Source organism: Oncorhynchus nerka, linkage group LG11 (genome assembly GCF_034236695.1).
Source record: "Oncorhynchus nerka isolate Pitt River linkage group LG11, Oner_Uvic_2.0, whole genome shotgun sequence".
NCBI lineage: Eukaryota > Metazoa > Chordata > Actinopteri > Salmoniformes > Salmonidae > Oncorhynchus > Oncorhynchus nerka.
This window is the reverse complement of record NC_088406.1, coordinates 6,401,429-6,421,158: the sequence shown is the minus strand read 5'-3', so window position 1 is coordinate 6,421,158 and position 19,730 is coordinate 6,401,429. Positions and strand designations below refer to the sequence as shown.

At 46.4% G+C, this 19,730-nt stretch overlaps 1 protein-coding gene across 2 annotated transcripts; it reads right to left on the bottom strand.

Moving 5' to 3' along the window:
• Window positions 1-3,195: 3,195 nt before the first annotated feature.
• slc25a15a (solute carrier family 25 member 15a) lies at window positions 3,196-19,461 on the bottom strand. 2 transcript variants are annotated; one of them, XM_065024172.1, is made up of 8 exons: window positions 19,165-19,461; window positions 17,757-17,856; window positions 15,252-15,363; window positions 9,656-9,802; window positions 8,742-8,882; window positions 8,406-8,581; window positions 5,813-5,971; window positions 3,196-3,591 (listed from the first exon to the last, which is right to left on the bottom strand). In XM_065024172.1, the coding sequence occupies exons 2-8, from the start codon at window positions 17,809-17,811 to the stop codon at window positions 3,467-3,469; spliced, it is 915 nt and encodes a 304-aa protein (XP_064880244.1). In that variant the 5' UTR covers window positions 17,812-17,856; window positions 19,165-19,461; the 3' UTR covers window positions 3,196-3,466. The 2 variants fall into 2 exon arrangements, with proteins under 2 accessions (XP_064880244.1, XP_064880245.1); XM_065024173.1 differs by having other exon boundaries at window positions 19,285-19,351.
• Window positions 19,462-19,730: the final 269 nt, after the last annotated feature.

Genomic DNA, 19,730 nt, shown 5'->3' with positions numbered 1-19,730 from the left:
GTCTCTCTCTAGTCCTGCCTGGTGCTCTGTACTCAGCCTTTATTCAACCCAGTCAGTCCAATAGTTTCAGAAATATGACCTATACCTGCAGCTATTAATACTCAGAGCAACATGAATATTAACGTTAAAGACTGAAAACTGGTTAGGAACTGATTATATTTGTAACAACATCTCCTCAAAAGCTTGGTCGGACAGAGTAACACCTTCTCTGTCTGTGTCTGCCGTTGTGTGTCTGTCTGTCTGCCGGTCTGAGTGTGTGTGTGTCAGAGGGAAGATTAACAGGTAGGGATATTTACCTGTGTCCTCTCTCCCACTTGGGTGTGGTCTACCCTCTTCCCTAATGGTCTGTTTCTGTCTGAGAGAGTTTCTCTGTTGATGCTGCAGTCCCCCGATACAGTGTGGAAGAGAGGAGAGGCTCATTAACGAACACAATTAAAATCCCCTGGAAGTTGTCCTTAGCTAGTGAAGCGTGTTTATTCTATTGTATATCTTTATATCATATCGTTTTGGCGCTGTCATGAATGTGAGTCCTGTGATGAGTATACACGAATAAACAAGCGGTGGTGTCTTGACACCATGCTGGTGGGGGGACAGGGGCGGGGCTCAATCCAAACACAAGATGATCTGATCACCTGACACAGGCCTCGTCGACTGGAATTGTACTGCCTTACTCTGAGCATCTACAGTCAGTGTCATCTTTAGGTCGTGTAGATCCTTGGAGAGGCAGAGAGGCCGACACAGTGTCATTACCGGGGAGGAAGGGAGGGAGGGAGGGATGGAGGAGGGGATAAGGAGGGAGGGAGGAGGGGATAAGGATGGAAGGAGGGAGGGAGGGAGGGAGAGAGAGAGAGAACTAGAGGGGAATATAAAATCAGCAGTTATTAGTGAATGTTTATTGTTACGATGTTTCTACACCTAATGCAGGTGTATGCTTGCTGTTTTGGGGTTTTTAGGCTGGGTTTCTGTACAGCACTTTGAGATATCAGCTGATGTACGAACGGCTTTTATATTATAAAGAACAGTGTCTTCCAGAAGTCATTGTGTTTACCAGAGTATACACTTAATACCATGACGATGTGCCTCTCAACTTGCCGTGGTTCAGCACCAGTTCCAGAAGTCATTGTGTTTACCAGAGTATACACTTAATACCATGACGATGTGCCTCTCAACTTGCCGTGGTTCAGCACCAGTTCCAGAAGTCATTGTGTTTACCAGAGTATACACTTAATACCATGACGATGTGCCTCTCAACTTGCCGTGGTTCAGCACCAGTTCCAGAAGTCATTGTGTTTACCAGAGTATACACTTATACCATGACGATGTGCCTCTCAACTTGCCGTGGTTCAGCACCAGTTCCAGAAGTCATTGTGTTTACCAGAGTATACACTTAATACCATGACGATGTGCCTCTCAACTTGCCGTGGTTCAGCACCAGTTCCAGAAGTCATTGTGTTTACCAGAGTATACACTTAATACCATGACGATGTGCCTCTCAACTTGCCGTGGTTCAGCACCAGTTCCAGAAGTCGTTTGGTTCAGCCTCTCACCAGTTCCAGAAGTCATTGTGTTTACCAGAGTATACACTTAATACCATGACGATGTGCCTCTCAACTTGCCGTGGTTCAGCACCAGTTCCAGAAGTCATTGTGTTTACCAGAGTATACACTTATACCATGACGATGTGCCTCTCAACTTGCCGTGGTTCAGCACCAGTTCCAGAAGTCATTGTGTTTACCAGAGTATACACTTAATACCATGACGATGTGCCTCTCAACTTGCCGTGGTTCAGCACCAGTTCCAGAAGTCATTGTGTTTACCAGAGTATACACTTAATACCATGACGATGTGCCTCTCAACTTGCCGTGGTTCAGCACCAGTTCCAGTCAAGTCATTGTGTTTACCAGAGTATACACTTAATACCATGACGATGTGCCTCTCAACTTGCCGTGGTTCAGCACCAGTTCCAGAAGTCATTGTGTTTACCAGAGTATACACTTATACCATGACGATGTGCCTCTCAACTTGCCGTGGTTCAGCACCAGTTCCAGAAGTCATTGTGTTTACCAGAGTATACACTTAATACCATGACGATGTGCCTCTCAACTTGCCGTGGTTCAGCACCAGTTCCAGAAGTCATTGTGTTTACCAGAGTATACACTTAATACCATGACGATGTGCCTCTCAACTTGCCGTGGTTCAGCACCAGTTCCAGAAGTCATTGTGTTTACCAGAGTATACACTAATACCATGACGATGTGCCTCCCGTGGTTCAGCACCAGTTCCAGAAGTCATTGTGTTTACCAGAGTATACACTTAATACCATGACGATGTGCCTCTCAACTTGCCACAGTTCCAGAAGTCATTGTGTTTACCAGAGTATACACTTAATACCATGACGATGTGCCTCTCAACTTGCCGTGGTTCAGCACCAGTTCCAGAAGTCATTGTGTTTACCAGAGTATACACTTAATACCATGACGATGTGCCTCTCAACTTGCCGTGGTTCAGCACCAGTTCCAGAAGTCATTGTGTTTACCAGAGTATACACTTATTAATAGTACCTCTCCATGACGATGTGCCTCTCAACTTGCCGTGGTTCAGCACCAGTTCCAGAAGTCATTGTGTTTACCAGAGTATACACTTATACCATGACGATGTGCCTCAACTTGCCGTGGTTCAGCACCAGTTCCAGAAGTCATTGTGTTTACCAGAGTATACACTTAATACCATGACGATGTGCCTCTCAACTTGCCGTGGTTCAGCACCAGTTCCAGAAGTCATTGTGTTTACCAGAGTATACACTTAATACCATGACGATGTGCCTCTCAACTTGCCGTGGTTCAGCACCAGTTCCAGAAGTCATTGTGTTTACCAGAGTATACACTTAATACCATGACGATGTGCCTCTCAACTTGCCGTGGTTCAGCACCAGTTTGAATGGTAAAACTCCTCTTTGAATGCACAGTTTGTTCTAATTATACACAGTACCTTCACAATCGATTCACAGTACTTTCACAGTAGATTCACAGTACCTTCACAGTAGATTCACAGTACCTTCACAGTAGATAGGTGTCCCATAGAATAACTGTAAAAAGCATAAGCTGACAAACACCTGAAAACCTGTTTTGTAGAAGTGCTGACTAAGTGTGAGTAACCTGTATAAAAAGAGAGAAATATCACACTGTATATGGTAGGTTAGGATTAGCCATTCAACATAGACTGTGTGACTTTATTTAAAGTTTTTACAGAACACCAAGGACTCTACATTCTCAAATAACTGTGACCTGCTCAACAACTGTCGGTATTATCCTTGCATATTCAATAGCTACAACAACAACAAAAGGTATATTTTATACACAAAAAAAATGACATTCAGACATTAAAGATCATGTTTAATCATAAGGTTCCATTTTGGAATGCCAACCAAAGTGCAGGCATTGGTGGAGGAAACAGAGGGATCAGCCAATCAGACGTCTCCAAACTTCTGCATCATCGCCTTACGGCTGAGCTCATAGGCCAAGAAGAGAGCTCCGTTGGCAGGGAAGGTTCTGATCATGGTGGGGGTGAGGCCTGAGTAGAGAGGAGCCACTCCTATAGGAAGAACAGAAATATAGAGGAAGACAGGTTCTGTTTATCATTTTATTTTCATTTGCTCACATTGTATATAGACTTATTTTTCTACTGTGTTATTTACATTTAACATTTACATTTAAGTCATTTAGCAGACGCTCTTATCCAGAGCGACTTACAAATTGGTGCGTTCACCTTAAGACATCCAGTGGAACAGCCACTTTACAATAGTGCATCTAAATCTTTTAAGGGGGAGAAGGATTACTTTATCCTATCCTAGGTATTCCTGAAAGAGGTGGGGTTTCGGGTGTCTCCGGAAGGTGGTGATTGACTCCGCTGTCCTGGCGTCGTGAGGGAGTTTGTTCCACCATTGGGGGGCCAGAGCAGCGAACAGTTTTGACTGGGCTGAGCGGGAACTGTACTTCCTCAGTGGTAGGGAGGCGAGCAGGCCAGAGGTGGATGAACGCAGTGCCCTTGTTTGGGTGTAGGGCCTGATCAGAGCCTGGAGGTACTGAGGTGCCGTTCCCCTCACAGCTCCGTAGGCAAGCACCATGGTCTTGTAGCGGATGCGAGCTTCAACTGGAAGCCAGTGTATGTTTGTTTTACTCCATGTGTAACTCTGTGTTGTTGTATGTGTCGCACTGCTTTATCTTGGCCAGGCTGCAGTTGTAAATGAGAACTTATTCTCAACTTGCCCACCTGGTTAAATAAAGAATAAATAACATCCCTGGTCATCCCTACTGCCTCTGATCTGGAGGACTCACTAAACAGAGAACATCCTGGTCCCTACTGCCTCTGATCTGGAGGACTCACTAAACAGAGGTCATCCTCTGCCTCTGATCTGGAGGACTCACTAAACAGAGAACATCCCTGTCATCCCTGACTGCCTCTGATCTGGAGGACTCACTAAACAGAGAACATCCCTGGTCATCCCTACTGCCTCTGATCTGGAGGACTCACTAAACAGAGAACATCCCTGGTCATCCCTACTGCCTCTGATCTGGAGGTCTCACTAAACAGAGAACATCCTGGTCATCCCTACTGCCTCTGATCTGGAGGACTCTAAACAGAGAACATCCCTGGTCATCTCTTGCCTCTGATCTGGAACTTATAAGAGAACATCCCTTTCCCTACTGCCTCTGATCTGGAGGACTCACTGAACATCCTGGTCAAGCCTCTGATCTGGAGGACTCACTAAACAGAGAACATCCTGGTCATCCCTACTGCCTCTTCTGGAGGACTTAAACAGAGAACATCCCTGGTCATCCCACTGCCTCTGATCTGGAGGACTCACTAAACAGAGAACATCCCTGGTCATCCCACTGCCTCTGATCTTCACTAAACAGAGAACATCCCTGGTCATCACTACTGCCTCTGATCTGGAGGACTCACTAAACAGAGACATCCTGGTCATCCCTACTGCCTCTGATCTGGAGGACTCACTAAACAGAGAACATCCCTACTGCCTCTGATCTGGAGGACTCACTAAACAGAGAACATCCTGGTCATCCCTACAGCCTCATCTGGAGGACTCACTAAACAGAGAACATCCCTACTGCCTCTGATCTGGAGGACTCACTAAACAGAGAACATCCCTGGTCATCCCTACTGTCTCTGATCTGGAGGACTCACTAAACAGAGGCTTCGTTTGTAAAGATGTCTGAGTGTTGGAGTGTGTCTCTGATCTGGAGGACTCACTAAACAGAGGCTTCGTTTGTAAAGATGTTGGAGTGTTGGAGTGTGCCTCTGGCTATCCATCTTTTTAAAAATGTAAATGTTTGTCTGTCTGGTTTACTTAATTATAAGGAATTTTAAATGATTGATCCTTAAGTAGATTTTAAACCAAATACTTTTAGACTTTTACTCACATTTCACTGGGTGACATTCACTTTTACTCACATTTCACTGGGTGACATTCACTTTTACTCACATTTCACTGGGTGACATTCACTTTTACTCACATTTCACTGGGTGACATTCACTTTTACTCACATTTCACTGGGTGACATTCACTTTTACTCACATTTCACTGGGTGACTTTCACTTTTACTCGAGTCATTTTCTATTAAGGTATCTTTACTTTTACTCAAGTATGATAATTGGGTGCTTTTTCCACCACTGCAGTGAACTGGAAGAGATACTCCAGCTCACTGTGTATAGTATACCCATTTCCATTCACATATATAGTACTACTATAATTCAGCTATTATGCAGTATCTATTGTATCACTTTCTTTCCTCACCTTCAGTGCGTATGATCCCCATCAAGGTATTGATGAAGCCTTGCTGTCTGCCTGCTAGGGAGTGGACCTGGATCCTGGACTTCACACAGTCTATGGGATAGACCACCAGCCACAGGCACGCTCCCCCAAACCCACCACTGAACATTAGAGGGACAACGCCTAGAGAGGAGAGGAGGGGGGAGGGCAGAAGAGGGAGGGGAGGGAGGGGAGGGAGAGGAGAGGAGAGGAGAGGAGAGGAGAGGAGAGGAGAGGAGGGAGAGGAGAGGAGAGGAGAGGGGAGAGGAGGGAGGAGAGATGATGAGAGGAGAGGAGGAGAGGAGGAGAGATGATGAGAAGAGATGGGGAGGAGAGATGAGAGGAGAGGAGAGGGGAGAGAGATGGGAGAGGAGAGGAGAGGAGAGGATGATGGAGGAGAGAGGAGAGATGATGAGAGGAGAGAGGAGAGATGATGGGAGGAGAGAGGAGAGATGATGAGAGGGAGAGGAGAGGAGAGATGATGAGGGGAGAGGGAGGAGAGAGATGAGAGGAGAGGGGAGAGGGGAGGAGAGATGATGAGGGGAGAGGGGAGGAGAGATGATGAGAGGAGGGGAGAGGAGAGATGATGAGGGGGAGGGGAGGAGAGATGATGAGAGGAGAGGGGAGAGAGATGATGAGAGGAGAGAGGGGAGGAGAGATGATGAGAGGAGAGGGGAGGGGAGAGAGATGATGAGGAGAGGGGAGAGGAGAGGAGGAGGAGATGATGAGAGAGAGAGATGATGAGAGAGAGGGAGATGATGAGAGGAGAGAGGAGAGATGATGAGGGAGAGGGGAGAGAGATGATGAGAGGAGAGGGGAGGAGAGATGATGAGGAGAGGGGAGGAGAGATGATGAGAGGAGAGGAGGGGAGGAGAGATGATGAGAGGAGAGGGGAGGAGATGATGAGAGGAGAGGGGAGAGGAGAGATGATGAGAGGAGGAGAGATGATGAGAGGAGAGAGGAGAGGAGAGATGATGAGAGAGAGAGAGGAGAGATGATGAGAGGGGAGAGGGAGAGATGATGAGGGAGAGGGGAGGAGAGATGATGAGGGAGAGGGGAGGAGAGATGATGAGGGAGAGGGGAGGAGAGATGATGAGAGGAGAGGGAGAGGGAGGAGGAGAGATGAGGGAGAGGGGAGGAGAGATGATGAGAGGAGAGGGGAGGAGAGATGATGAGAGGAGAGGAGAGATGATGAGGGGAGAGGGGAGGAGAGATGATGATGAGGAGAGGGGAGATGATGGAGGAGAGATGATGAGGGGAGAGGGGAGGAGAGATGATGAGAGGAGAGGGAGAGAGAGATGATGAGAGGAGAGGGAGAGAGGGAGGAGAGATGATGAGGGAGAGGGGAGGAGAGATGATGAGAGGAGAGGAGGGAGGAGAGATGATGAGGGGAGAGGGGATGGAGAGGAGAGGGGGAGAGATGATGAGAGGAGAGGGAGGAGAGATGATGAGGAGGAGAGGGAGAGGGAGGGAGAGGAGAGGAGAGAGAGATGAGAGGGGAGCGGGAGGGAGAGGAGGGAGGGAGGGAGAGGGAGGAGAGAGGAGAGGAGAAGAGGAGAGGAGAGGAGAGGAGGGAGGGAGGAGGGAGGGAGGGAGGAGGGGAGAGGGAGGGAGAGGAGAGGGAGAGGGAGGAGAGGAGAGAGAGGAGAGGAGGGAGGAGGGAGGGGGGAGGGGAGAGGAGGGAGGGAGGAGGAGGAGAGGAGAGGAGAGGAGAGGAGAGGAGGGAGGGAGGGAGAGGAGAGGAGAGGAGAGGAGAGGATGAGAGGGGAGGAGAAATGATGAGAAGAGAGGAGAGAGGAGGAGAGGGGAGGAGAGATGATGAGAAGGGAGAAGAGATGATGGGAGGAGAGATGATGAGAGATTATGAGAGGGGAGAAGAGAGGGGAGAGGAGAGAAGAGATGATGGGAGGAGAGATGAGGAGAGGAGATGGGAGGGGAGATGATGAGGGAGAGGGGAGGAGAGATGAGGAGAGGGGAGAGGGGAGGAGAGATGATGAGGGGAGAGGGGAGGAGAGATGATGAGAGGAGAGGGGAGAGGGGAGGAGAGATCATGAGAGGAGAGGGGAGGAGAGATGATGAGAGGAGAGGGGAGGAGAGATGATGAGAGGAGAGGGGAGGAGAGATGATGAGGGAGAGGGGAGAGAGATGATGAGAGGAGAGGGGAGAGGGGAGGAGAGATGATGAGGGAGAGGGGAGGAGAGATGATGAGGGGAGAGGGGAGGAGAGATGATGAGAGGAGAGGGGAGGAGAGATGATGAGAGGAGAGGGGAGGAGAGATGATGAGAGGAGAGGGGAGGAGAGATGATGAGGGGAGAGGGGAGAGAGGAGGAGAGGAGAGGGGGAGAGGAGAGGGGAGGAGAGTTGATGAGAGGAGAGGGGAGCGGGGAGGAGAGATGATGAGAGGAGAGGGGAGGAGAGATGATGAGAGGAGAGATGATGAGTAGAGAGGGAGATGAGAAGAGGAGAGGGGAGGGAAGGGGAGGAGCCATTTGGAACACAGTAATTACTCAAATAGTTGCATTGCAAAACTTGAATGAATACATAGATACAACAGGTGTTCATGATTTCACCATCATACCTATGCCATCCTTTTCGGTGTTCAGATGCTGAGCAAATGTCGTGCGACAGAGCTCGTAGGCTCCGAAGAAGCAGAAATACCCGGGCACCTCCCTGACGATGGTTGTAGTCAAACCCTGGTAGAACCCAAGAGGACCGTCCTTCCTCAACACAGTCCGAACCACGGACCACACCGAACTGGACCCAGAGAGACACAACACAGATATTGGAGGTATGAATCCCACTGCCTTGCAGGTATCTTACCGGAGGCCTCCATCTCATGCATCAAAATTATTATTAAGAGCCCCCCTCCTCCCATGCAGAGGTAGAAGCACGGTATTATAGCATCTTCTCTTACCTCTTCTGCCTTGCGGGTATCTTACCGGAGGCCTCCATCTCATGCATGGCCTGCAGACGACACTTGACCAGCTCTGTGGGACAGAGAGCCAGGGAGGAGAAGATGGAGGCTAGGGAGCCTGAACACGCCTTCTGGAGGTCACTAAGGAGAGGACCAGGGACCGGTGGTGAGGAATGAAGGAGGAGAACCATAGCAGAGGGAACATCTTTTTGCAGTAAATTGGCAAAGAACACAACATCCTAACCTCTGGTTACTGTTACACAACTGATGTTTAAAGGTCATATGACACAACTGATATTTAAAGGTCATGTGACACAACTGATATTTAAAGGTCATGTGACACAACTGATGTTTAAATGTCATATGAAAGACTTGGAAAGATCATTGTTGAATTACATGCATATACAATTATCTGCTTGGACAGAATTATAGTATTATACACAATACACACTTCATAAGACCCTGTAGAAAGACCCTGAAGAAAGACCCTGAAGACCCTGAAGAAAGACCCTGAAGACCCTGTAGAAAGACCCTGTAGAAAGACCCTGTAGAAAGACCCTGAAGAAAGACCCTGAAGAAAGACCCTGTAAAAAGACCCTGAAGAAAGACCCTGAAGACCCTGTAGAAAGACCCTGAAGAAAGACCCTGTAGACCCTGAAGAAAGACCCTGAAGAAAGACCCTGTTGAAAGACCCTGAAGAAAGACCCTGTAGACCCTGAAGAAAGACCCTGTAGAAAGACTCTGAAGAAAGACCCTGAAGAAAGACCCTGTAGAAAGACCCTGTAGAAAGACCCTGAAGACCCTGAAGAAAGACCCTGAAGAAAGACCCTGTAGAAAGACCCTGTAGAAAGACCCTGTAGAAAGAGCCTAACAATGCAAAAGCTTGTCTTTGTGGTCCTACATGGCAGTCTAACCTGAGTTCTACGGCTCGGTCCATCCCAGTGATTCGCCGCAACACGTCCTGACAGAAACCATAGCTCATGAAAAGGACAGCGTTCTCTGCGATGTTGGCTATGAGGGCTGGGGTGGCTCCCTGGTACAGCCCTCTCAGACCCATCTGTCTACAGACCCGTCAGGTAACATTGACAGGAAACACAGGTTTTCCGATTCAGAAACTCTTGGAGGATAATGGAAGTTGGAAAACTTGGAAAAATACATTTTTATTACTTCAAACAGATCGTTATGTTGTGTTAGTCTTCATCAAGATAAACTATATATACAGCAGTATGTGGACACCTCTTCAAATTAGATGATTTGGCTATTTCAGTCACACCTGTTGCTGATAGGTGTATAAAATCATGCAATCTCCATAGACAAACATTGGCAGTAGAATGGCCCATACTGAAGAGATCAGTGACTTTCAACGTGGCACCGTTATAGGATACCGCCTTTCCAACAAGTCAGTTCGTAAAATTTCCGCCCTGCTAGAGATGCCCCCGGTGAGCTGTAAGTGCTGTTATTATGAAGTGAAAACGTCTCGGAGCAACAACGGCTCAGCCACGAAGTGGTAGGCCACACAAGCTCACAGAACGGGAGTGGCGAGTGCTGAAGCCCGTACAAATCCTCTGTCCTTGGTTGCAACACTCACTAACGAGTTCCAAACAAACAACATCAGTACAATAACTGTTTGTCGGGAGCTTCATGAAATGGGTTTCCGTGGCCGAGCAGCCGCTCACAAGCCAAAGATCACCATGTCCAATGACAAGCGTCGGCTGGAGTGGTGTAAAGCTCGCCGCCATTGGACTCTGGAGCAGTGGACTCTAGAGAGCAGTGGACTCTAGAGCAGTGGACTCTGGAGCAGTGGACTCTAGAGCAGTGGACTCTAGAGCAGTGGACTCTGGAGCAGTGGACTCTGGAGCAGTGGACTCTGGAGCAGTGGACTCTAGAGCAGTGGACTCTGGAGCAGTGGACTCTGGAGCAGTGGACTCTAGAGCAGTGGACTCTAGAGCAGTGGACTCTAGAGCAGTGGACTCTGGAGCAGTGGACTCTAGAGCAGTGGACTCTGGAGCAGTGGACTCTGGAGCAGTGGACTCTAGAGCAGTGGACTCTAGAGCAGTGGACTCTAGAGCAGTGGACTCTAGAGCAGTGGACTCTGGAGCAGTGGACTCTGGAGCAGTGGACTCTAGAGCAGTGGACTCTAGAGAGCAGTGGACTCTAGAGCAGTGGACTCTAGAGCAGTGGAGAGCAGTGGACTCTAGAGCAGTGGACTCTAGAGCAGTGGACTCTAGAGCAGTGGACTCTGGAGCAGTGGACTCTAGAGCAGTGGACTCTAGAGCAGTGGACTCTAGAGCAGTGGACTCTAGAGCAGTGGACTCTGGAGCAGTGGACTCTGGAGCAGTGGACTCTAGAGCAGTGGACTCTAGAGAGCAGTGGACTCTAGAGCAGTGGACTCTAGAGCAGTGGACTCTGGAGCAGTGGACTCTGGAGCAGTGGACTCTAGAGCAGTGGACTCTAGAGCAGTGGACTCTAGAGCAGTGGACTCTGGAGCAGTGGACTCTGGAGCAGTGGACTCTGGAGCAGTGGATCCGCGTTATGTGGAAATCTTAATGCTACAGCATACAATAACATTCTAGACGATTCTGTGCTTCCAACAGTTTGGGGAAGGCCCTTCATCTTTCAGCATGACAATGCACCGTGCCTAATCACCCACAACATCAGTGTTCCCGACCTCACTAATGCTCTTGTGGCTGAATGGAAGCAAGTCCCCACAGAAATGTTCCAACATCTAGTAGAAAGCCTTCCCAGAAGAGTAAAGGCTGTTATAGCAGCTAATGGGGGATCAACTCCATATTAATGCCCGTGATTCTGGAATGAGATGTTGGACGAGCAGGTGACCACATAATTTTGGTCATGTAGTGTATGTACAGTATATACAGTACCAGTCAAAAGTTTGGACACACAAGCTATCATCAAGGCAAAGGGTGTCTACTTTGAAGAAATACATTTAGATTTGTTTGACACTTTTTTTGGTTACTACATGACTCCATATGTGTTATTTCATAGTTTTGATGTCTTCACTATTATTCTACAATGTAGAAAGTAGTACAAATAAAGAATAAACCCTGGAATGAGCAGGTGTGTCCAAACTTTTGACTGGTACTGTATTTACTTGAAAGGTAAATATACAGGATTCAGGAATAATACTACCCTAAATATACAGGATTCAGGAATAATACTACTGTAAATATACAGGATTCAGGAATAATACTACCCTAAATATACAGGATTCAGGAATAATACTACTGTAAATACACAGGATTCAGGAATAATACTACTGTAAATACACAGGATTCAGGAATAATACTACTGTAAATACACAGGATTCAGGAATAATACTACTGTAAATACACAGGATTCAGGAATAATACTACTGTAAATACACAGGATTCAGGAATAATACTACTGTAAATACACAGGATTCAGGAATAATACTACCCTAAATACACAGGATTCAGGAATAATACTACTCTAAATACACAGGATTAAGGAATAATACTACTGTAAATACACAGGATTCAGGAATAATACTACTGTAAATACACAGGATTCAGGAATAATACTACTGTAAATACACAGGATTTGGGAATAATACTACTGTAAATACACAGGATTCGGGAATAATACTACTGTAAATACACAGGATTCGGGAATAATACTACTGTAAATACACAGGATTCAGGAATAATACTACTGTAAATACACAGGATTCAGGAATAATACTACTGTAAATACACAGGATTCAGGAATACTACTACTGTAAATACACAGGATTCAGGAATACTACTACTGTAAATACACAGGATTCAGGAATAATACTACTGTAAATACACAGGATTCAGGAATAATACCACTGTAAATACACAGGATTCAGGAATAATACCACTGTAAATACACAGGATTCAGGAATAATACTACTGTAAATACACAGGATTCAGGAATAATACTACTGTAAATACACAGGATTCAGGAATAATACTACTGTAAATACACAGGATTCAGGAATAATACTACTGTAAATACACAGGATTCAGGAATAATACTACTGTAAATACACAGGATTCAGGAATAATACTACTGTAAATACACAGGATTCAGGAATAATACTACTGTAAATACACAGGATTCAGGAATAATACTACTGTAAATACACAGGATTCAGGAATAATACTACTGTAAATACACAGGATTCAGGAATAATACTACTGTAAATACACAGGATTCAGGAATAATACTACTGTAAATACACAGGATTCAGGAATAATACTACTGTAAATACACAGGATTCAGGAATAATACTACTGTAAATACACAGGATTCAGGAATAATACCACTGTAAATACACAGGATTCAGGAATAATACCACTGTACATACACAGGATTCAGGAATAATACCACTGTAAATACACAGGATTCAGGAATAATACCACTGTAAATACACAGGATTCAGGAATAATACCACTGTAAATACACAGGATTCAGGAATAATACTACTGTAAATACACAGGATTCAGGAATACTACTACTGTAAATACACAGGATTCAGGAATAATACCACTGTAAATACACAGGATTCAGGAATAATACCACTGTAAATACACAGGATTCAGGAATAATACCACTGTAAATACACAGGATTCAGGAATAATACTACTGTAAATACACAGGATTCAGGAATAATACTACTGTAAATACACAGGATTCAGGAATAATACTACTGTAAATACACAGGATTCAGGAATAATACTACTGTAAATACACAGGATTCAGGAATAATACCACTGTAAATACACAGGATTCAGGAATAATACTACTGTAAATACACAGGATTCAGGAATAATACTACTGTAAATACACAGGATTCAGGAATAATACTACTGTAAATACACAGGATTCAGGAATAATACTACTGTAAATACACAGGATTCAGGAATAATACTACTGTAAATACACAGGATTCAGGAATAATACTACTGTAAATACACAGGATTCAGGAATAATACTACTGTAAATACACAGGATTCAGGAATAATACTACTGTAAATACACAGGATTCAGGAATAATACTACTGTAAATACACAGGATTCAGGAATAATACTACTGTAAATACACAGGATTCAGGAATAATACTACTGTAAATACACAGGATTCAGGAATAATACTACTGTAAATACACAGGATTCAGGAATAATACTACTGTAAATACACAGGATTCAGGAATAATACCACTGTAAATACACAGGATTCAGGAATAATACCACTGTAAATACACAGGATTCAGGAATAATACCACTGTAAATACACAGGATTCAGGAATAATACCACTGTAAATACACAGGATTCAGGAATAATACCACTGTAAATACACACACAGGAATAATCACTGTAAATACACAGGGAATAATACCACTGTAAATACACAGGATTCGGGAATAATACTACTGTAAATACACAGGATTCGGGAATACTACTACTGTAAATACACAGGATTCGGGAATAATACTACTGTAAATACACAGGATTCGGGAATAATACTACTGTAAATACACAGGATTCGGGAATAATACTACTGTAAATACACAGGATTCGGGAATAATACTACTGTAAATACACAGGATTCGGGAATACTACTACTGTAAATACACAGGATTCGGGAATAATACTACTGTAAATACACAGGATTCAGGAATAATACTACTGTAAATACACAGGATTCAGGAATAATACTACTGTAAATACACAGGATTCAGGAATAATACTACTGTAAATACACAGGATTCAGGAATAATACTACTGTAAATACACAGGATTCAGGAATAATACTACTGTAAATACACAGGATTCAGGAATAATACTACTGTAAATACACAGGATTCAGGAATAATACTACTGTAAATACACAGGATTCAGGAATAATACTACTGTAAATACACAGGATTCAGGAATAATACCACTGTAAATACACAGGATTCAGGAATAATACCACTGTAAATACACAGGATTCAGGAATAATACCACTGTAAATACACAGGATTCAGGAATAATACTACTGTAAATACACAGGATTCAGGAATAATACTACTGTAAATACACAGGATTCGGGAATAATACTACTGTAAATACACAGGATTCGGGAATAATACTACTGTAAATACACAGGATTCGGGAATAATACTACTGTAAATACACAGGATTCGGGAATAATACTACTGTAAATACACAGGATTCGGGAATACTATTACTGTAAATACACAGGATTCGGGAATAATACTACTGTAAATACACAGGATTCGGGAATAATACTACTGTAAATACACAGGATTCCGGAATAATACTACTGTAAATACACAGGATTCAGGAATAATACTACTGTAAATACACAGGATTCAGGAATAATACTACTGTAAATACACAGGATTCAGGAATAATACTACTGTAAATACACAGGATTCAGGAATAATACTACTGTAAATACACAGGATTCAGGAATAATACTACGGTAAAGTGTTTACCTGTAGGTGGCCATGAAACAGTGGAGGAAGCCTCGGTACATGGAAGGGAAGGTCTGCATCTTCACCTTGGCTGTATCGAACGGCTGGCCACTGAACACACAGGCTGTCCCACCTAAAGGCAACATGGGCGGAGGGAGAAGATGGAGAGGAGACCGATGAGGAGGAGAGGAAGGAGAAGATGGAGAGGAGACCGATGAGGAGGAGGGGAGGGAGAGGAGACCGATGAGGAGGGAGAAGATGGAGAGGAGACCGATGAGGAGGAGAGGAGGGAGAAGATGGAGAGGAGACCGATGAGGAGGGTAGGAGGGAGAAGATGGAGAGGAGACCGATGAGGAGGAGGGGAGGGAGAAGATGGAGAGGAGACCGATGAGGAGGAGAGGAGACCGATGAGGAGGGAGAGGAGACCGATGAGGAGGAGAGGAGACCGATGAGGCGGAGAGGAGGGAGAAGATGGAGAGGAGACCGATGAGGAGGAGGGGAGGGAGAAGATGGAGAGGAGACCGATGAGGAGGAGAGGAGGGAGAGGAGACCGATGAGGAGGAGGGGAGGGAGAGGAGACCGATGAGGAGGAGAGGAGGGAGAAGATGGAGAGGAGACCGAGGAGGTGGAGAGGAGGGAGAAGATGGAGAGGAGGCAGAGGAGAAGGAGAGGAGGGAGAAGATGGAGAGGAGACAGAGGAGAAGGAGAGGAGGGAGAAGATGGAGAGGAGACAGAGGAGAAGGAGAGGAGGGAGAAGATGGAGAGGAGACCGAGGAGGAGGAGAGGAGGGAGAAGATGGAGAGGAGACAGAGGAGAAGGAGAGGAGGGAGAAGATGGAGAGGAGACCGAGGAGGTGGAGAGGAGGGAGAAGATGGAGAGGAGACAGAGGAGAAGGAGAGGAGGGAGAAGATGGAGAGGAGACCGAGGAGATGGGAGGGAGAAGAGGGAGAGGAGAAGGAGAGGAGGAGAAGATGGAGGAGACAGGAGAAGGAGAGGAGGGAGAAGATGGAGAGGAGACCGAGGAGGGAGAGGAGGGAGAAGATGGAGAGGAGACAGAGGAGAAGGAGAGGAGGAGGGAGAAGATGGAGAGGAGAAGGAGAGGAGGAGAAGATGGAGGAGACCGAGGAGGTGGAGAGGAGAGAAGATGGAGAGGAGACCGAGGAGAAGGAGAGGAGGGAGAAGATGGAGAGGAGACAGAGGAGAAGGAGAGGAGGGAGAAGATGGAGAGGAGACCGAGGAGGTGGAGAGGGTTTGAAACACAGCTACTGGGTGTACCTAGGTACAGTTTTCAGATCATAGGAGGGGAGGAGGGAGATGAAGAGGAGGAGGGAGATGGAGAGGAGGGAGATGGAGAAGAGACAGATGAGGAGGGAGATGGAGAGGAAACCGAGGAGGAGGGAGGGAGATGAAGAGGAGGAGGGAGATGGAGAAGAGACAGATGAGGAGGGAGATGGAGAGGAGACCGAGGAGGAGGGAGGGAGATGAAGAGGAGGAGTGAGATGGAGAGGAGACCGAGTAGGAGGGAGATGGAGGGGAGACATATGAGGAGGGAGATGGAGAGGAGACCGAGGAGGAGGAGGAGGGAGGGAGATGGAGAGGAGACTGAGGAGGAGGGAGATGGAGGGGAGACATATGAGGAGGGAGATGGAGAGGAGATAGAGGAGGAGGGGGAGGAGGGAGATGGAGAGGAGGAGGGAGATGAAGAGACATGGAGAGGAGACAGAGGAGGAGGGAGATGGAGAGGAGACTGAGGAGGAGGGAGATGGAGGGGAGACTGAGGAGGAGGGAGATGGAGAGGAGATAGAGAAGGAGGGAGATGGAGAGGAGACATTGGAGGAGGAGGAGGAAGAGGAGAGGAGGAGGGAGATGAAGAGACATGGAGAGGAGACAGATGAGGAGAGGAGGGAGATGGAGGAGACAGATGAGGAGGGGAGAATGAGGGAGATAGAGAGGAAGCATTGGAGGAGGGGAGGAAAGGAGGAGGGAGATGAAGAGACATGGAGAGGAAACAGAGGAGGGATATGGATAGGAGACAGAGGTGCCACACATTGTTGCCAGCGTGCCACACATTGTTAGAGGGGATCCTTATTGTTGCCAGCCTGCCCCACATTGTTAGAGGGGATCCTTATTGTTGCCAGCGTGCCACACATTGTTAGAGGGGATCCTTATTGTTGCCAGCGTGCCACACATAGAGGGGATCCTTATTGTTGCCAGTTAGGGGGGATCCTTATTGTTGCCAGCGTGCCACACATTGTTAGGGGGGATCCTTATTGTTGCCAGCCTGCCACACATTGTTTGAGGGGATCCTTATTGTTGCCAGCCTGCCACACATTGTTTGAGGGGATCCTTATTGTTGCCAGCCTGCCACACATTGTTTGAGGGGATCCTTATTGTTGCCAGCCTGTTCCACCAAGAGCCCTATAGACCCTGGTGTAAAATAGTGCACTACCCTATGGAACCTGGCTAAAAGTAGTGCACTAGAGGGAAGAGGGTGCAAGTTGGGAGGTAATCTAGATGTAGACCTACCTATCGCTCCAGCTGAGAGGTCTATGATGGCCTGGACCACTGGATGAGGTGCCATGATGATGATGATGATGATGATGATGATGATGCTAAACCTTCACCACTGGTTATAGAAGGACACACCACCCACAGTAAACATTCACCACTGGTTATAGAAGGACACACCACCCACAGTAAACATTCACAGGCCGTTATAGAACAAAACCACCCACAGTAAACATTCACAGGCCGTTATAGAACAAAACCACTCACAGTAAACATTCACAGGCTGTTATAGAACAAAACCACTCACAGTAAACATTCACAGGCCGTTATTGAAGAACAAAACCACTCACAGTAAACATTCACAGGCTGTTATTGAAGAACAAACACGGGGTAACACGGGGATGGGGGGGGGTAACACGGGATGGGGGGGGGGTAACACGGGGATGGGGGGGTAACACTGGGATGGGGGGTAACACTGGGATGGGGGGGTAACACGGGGATGGGGGGGGTAACACGGGGATGGGGGGGGTAACACGGGGATAGGGGGGTACCACGGGATGGGGGGTAACACGGGGATGGGGGGGTAACACGGGGATGGGGGGTAACACGGGATGGGGGGGTAACACAGGGATGGGGGTAACACGGGGATGGGGGGTAACACGGGATGGGGAGGGGGTAACACGGATGGGGGGTAACGCAGGGGATGGGGGGTAACACAGGGATGGGGGGGGTAACACAGGGACGAGTGGGGGTAACTTCCAGGACGAGTGGGGGGGGTAACGGGTAACACAGGGATGGGGGTAACACAGGGATGGGGGGATAACACAGGGATGGGGGTAACACAGGGATGGGGGGGGTAACACGGGGATGGGGGGTAACACAGGGATGGGGGTAACACAGGGATGGGGGGTAACACAGGGATGGGGGGTAACACAGGGATGGGGGGTAACACAGGGATGGGGGGGTAAATGGCTACATGTAATCTGATACCTTTTTATTTTCAATGTAATCAGATTACAGATACTTTAGAAAAACTAGATGATTACTTCTTTGATTACTTTTGAAAAACCAGAAAGGATGTTTTTCGAGAAAGAAAATACATTATGACACTTTTCATTTACATTCAATTCACCAATGGTAAAAAAATACATGTTTTTAAAAGGTGCAAGTTTAAGTTTGTTCCGCCTGAGCAGAGATCACTATGGTGACACGCCAAATGTTGTTTACTTCTACGGTTCTTAAACAAAGTACCGATTACGTTACTGAGTTTGGGCAATCCCAAAAGTTACGTAACTAATTAACATTTTGGAAAGGTAACTAATAACGATAACGGATTGCATTTAGAAAGTAACTAACCAAACCCTGTCCATATCATAGCCATATATGTTCATCACAGTCTGAGTATTATGTTTGAATCGAGGCTTACCAATAGCAAAGTAGCCGTGACAGTCTGTTTCTGCTTTGTCAATGTTGTCTGTGTAGCGTTGTTGTAGTTACAAAAGACTGTCTACATCCAGATTAAAGCGGAAGACAATTTATCACATACCGTTCACGATTGCATCATGAAATATACCATTTTTCGTGTCCAGAATAACATGCATTATTGCCGGGAAAATCCTAAAATATGTCACTTGACATGAGAGTTGGATGTGATGATTGACTGAAGTTAAATCCACATTCCTTCACAGACGCGCGACGCCAAATCCACTCAGGCTAAATTCCGTCAGACAATCGCGGAGGTTCCTTGCCAGCGTCTAAACAGTTAACGCTCCTTCACGTCTTCTTCCTGGTTTAGTCATTATTTCACAAACGAGTCTTCACCTGCGTTGGTCCGCTGTCGCCCATGTAGTGCGCAAAGGCGCTCTAATGTGCACTGACTGACGCATGGCCCAGGAACACATGTTAAACTTTTACATCTGTCATCAGAAACCTTTGTGATTGTGAAAGAAGTGCGAGACGTTCGGCTATAATGAAACATATTACTGTGTGTGT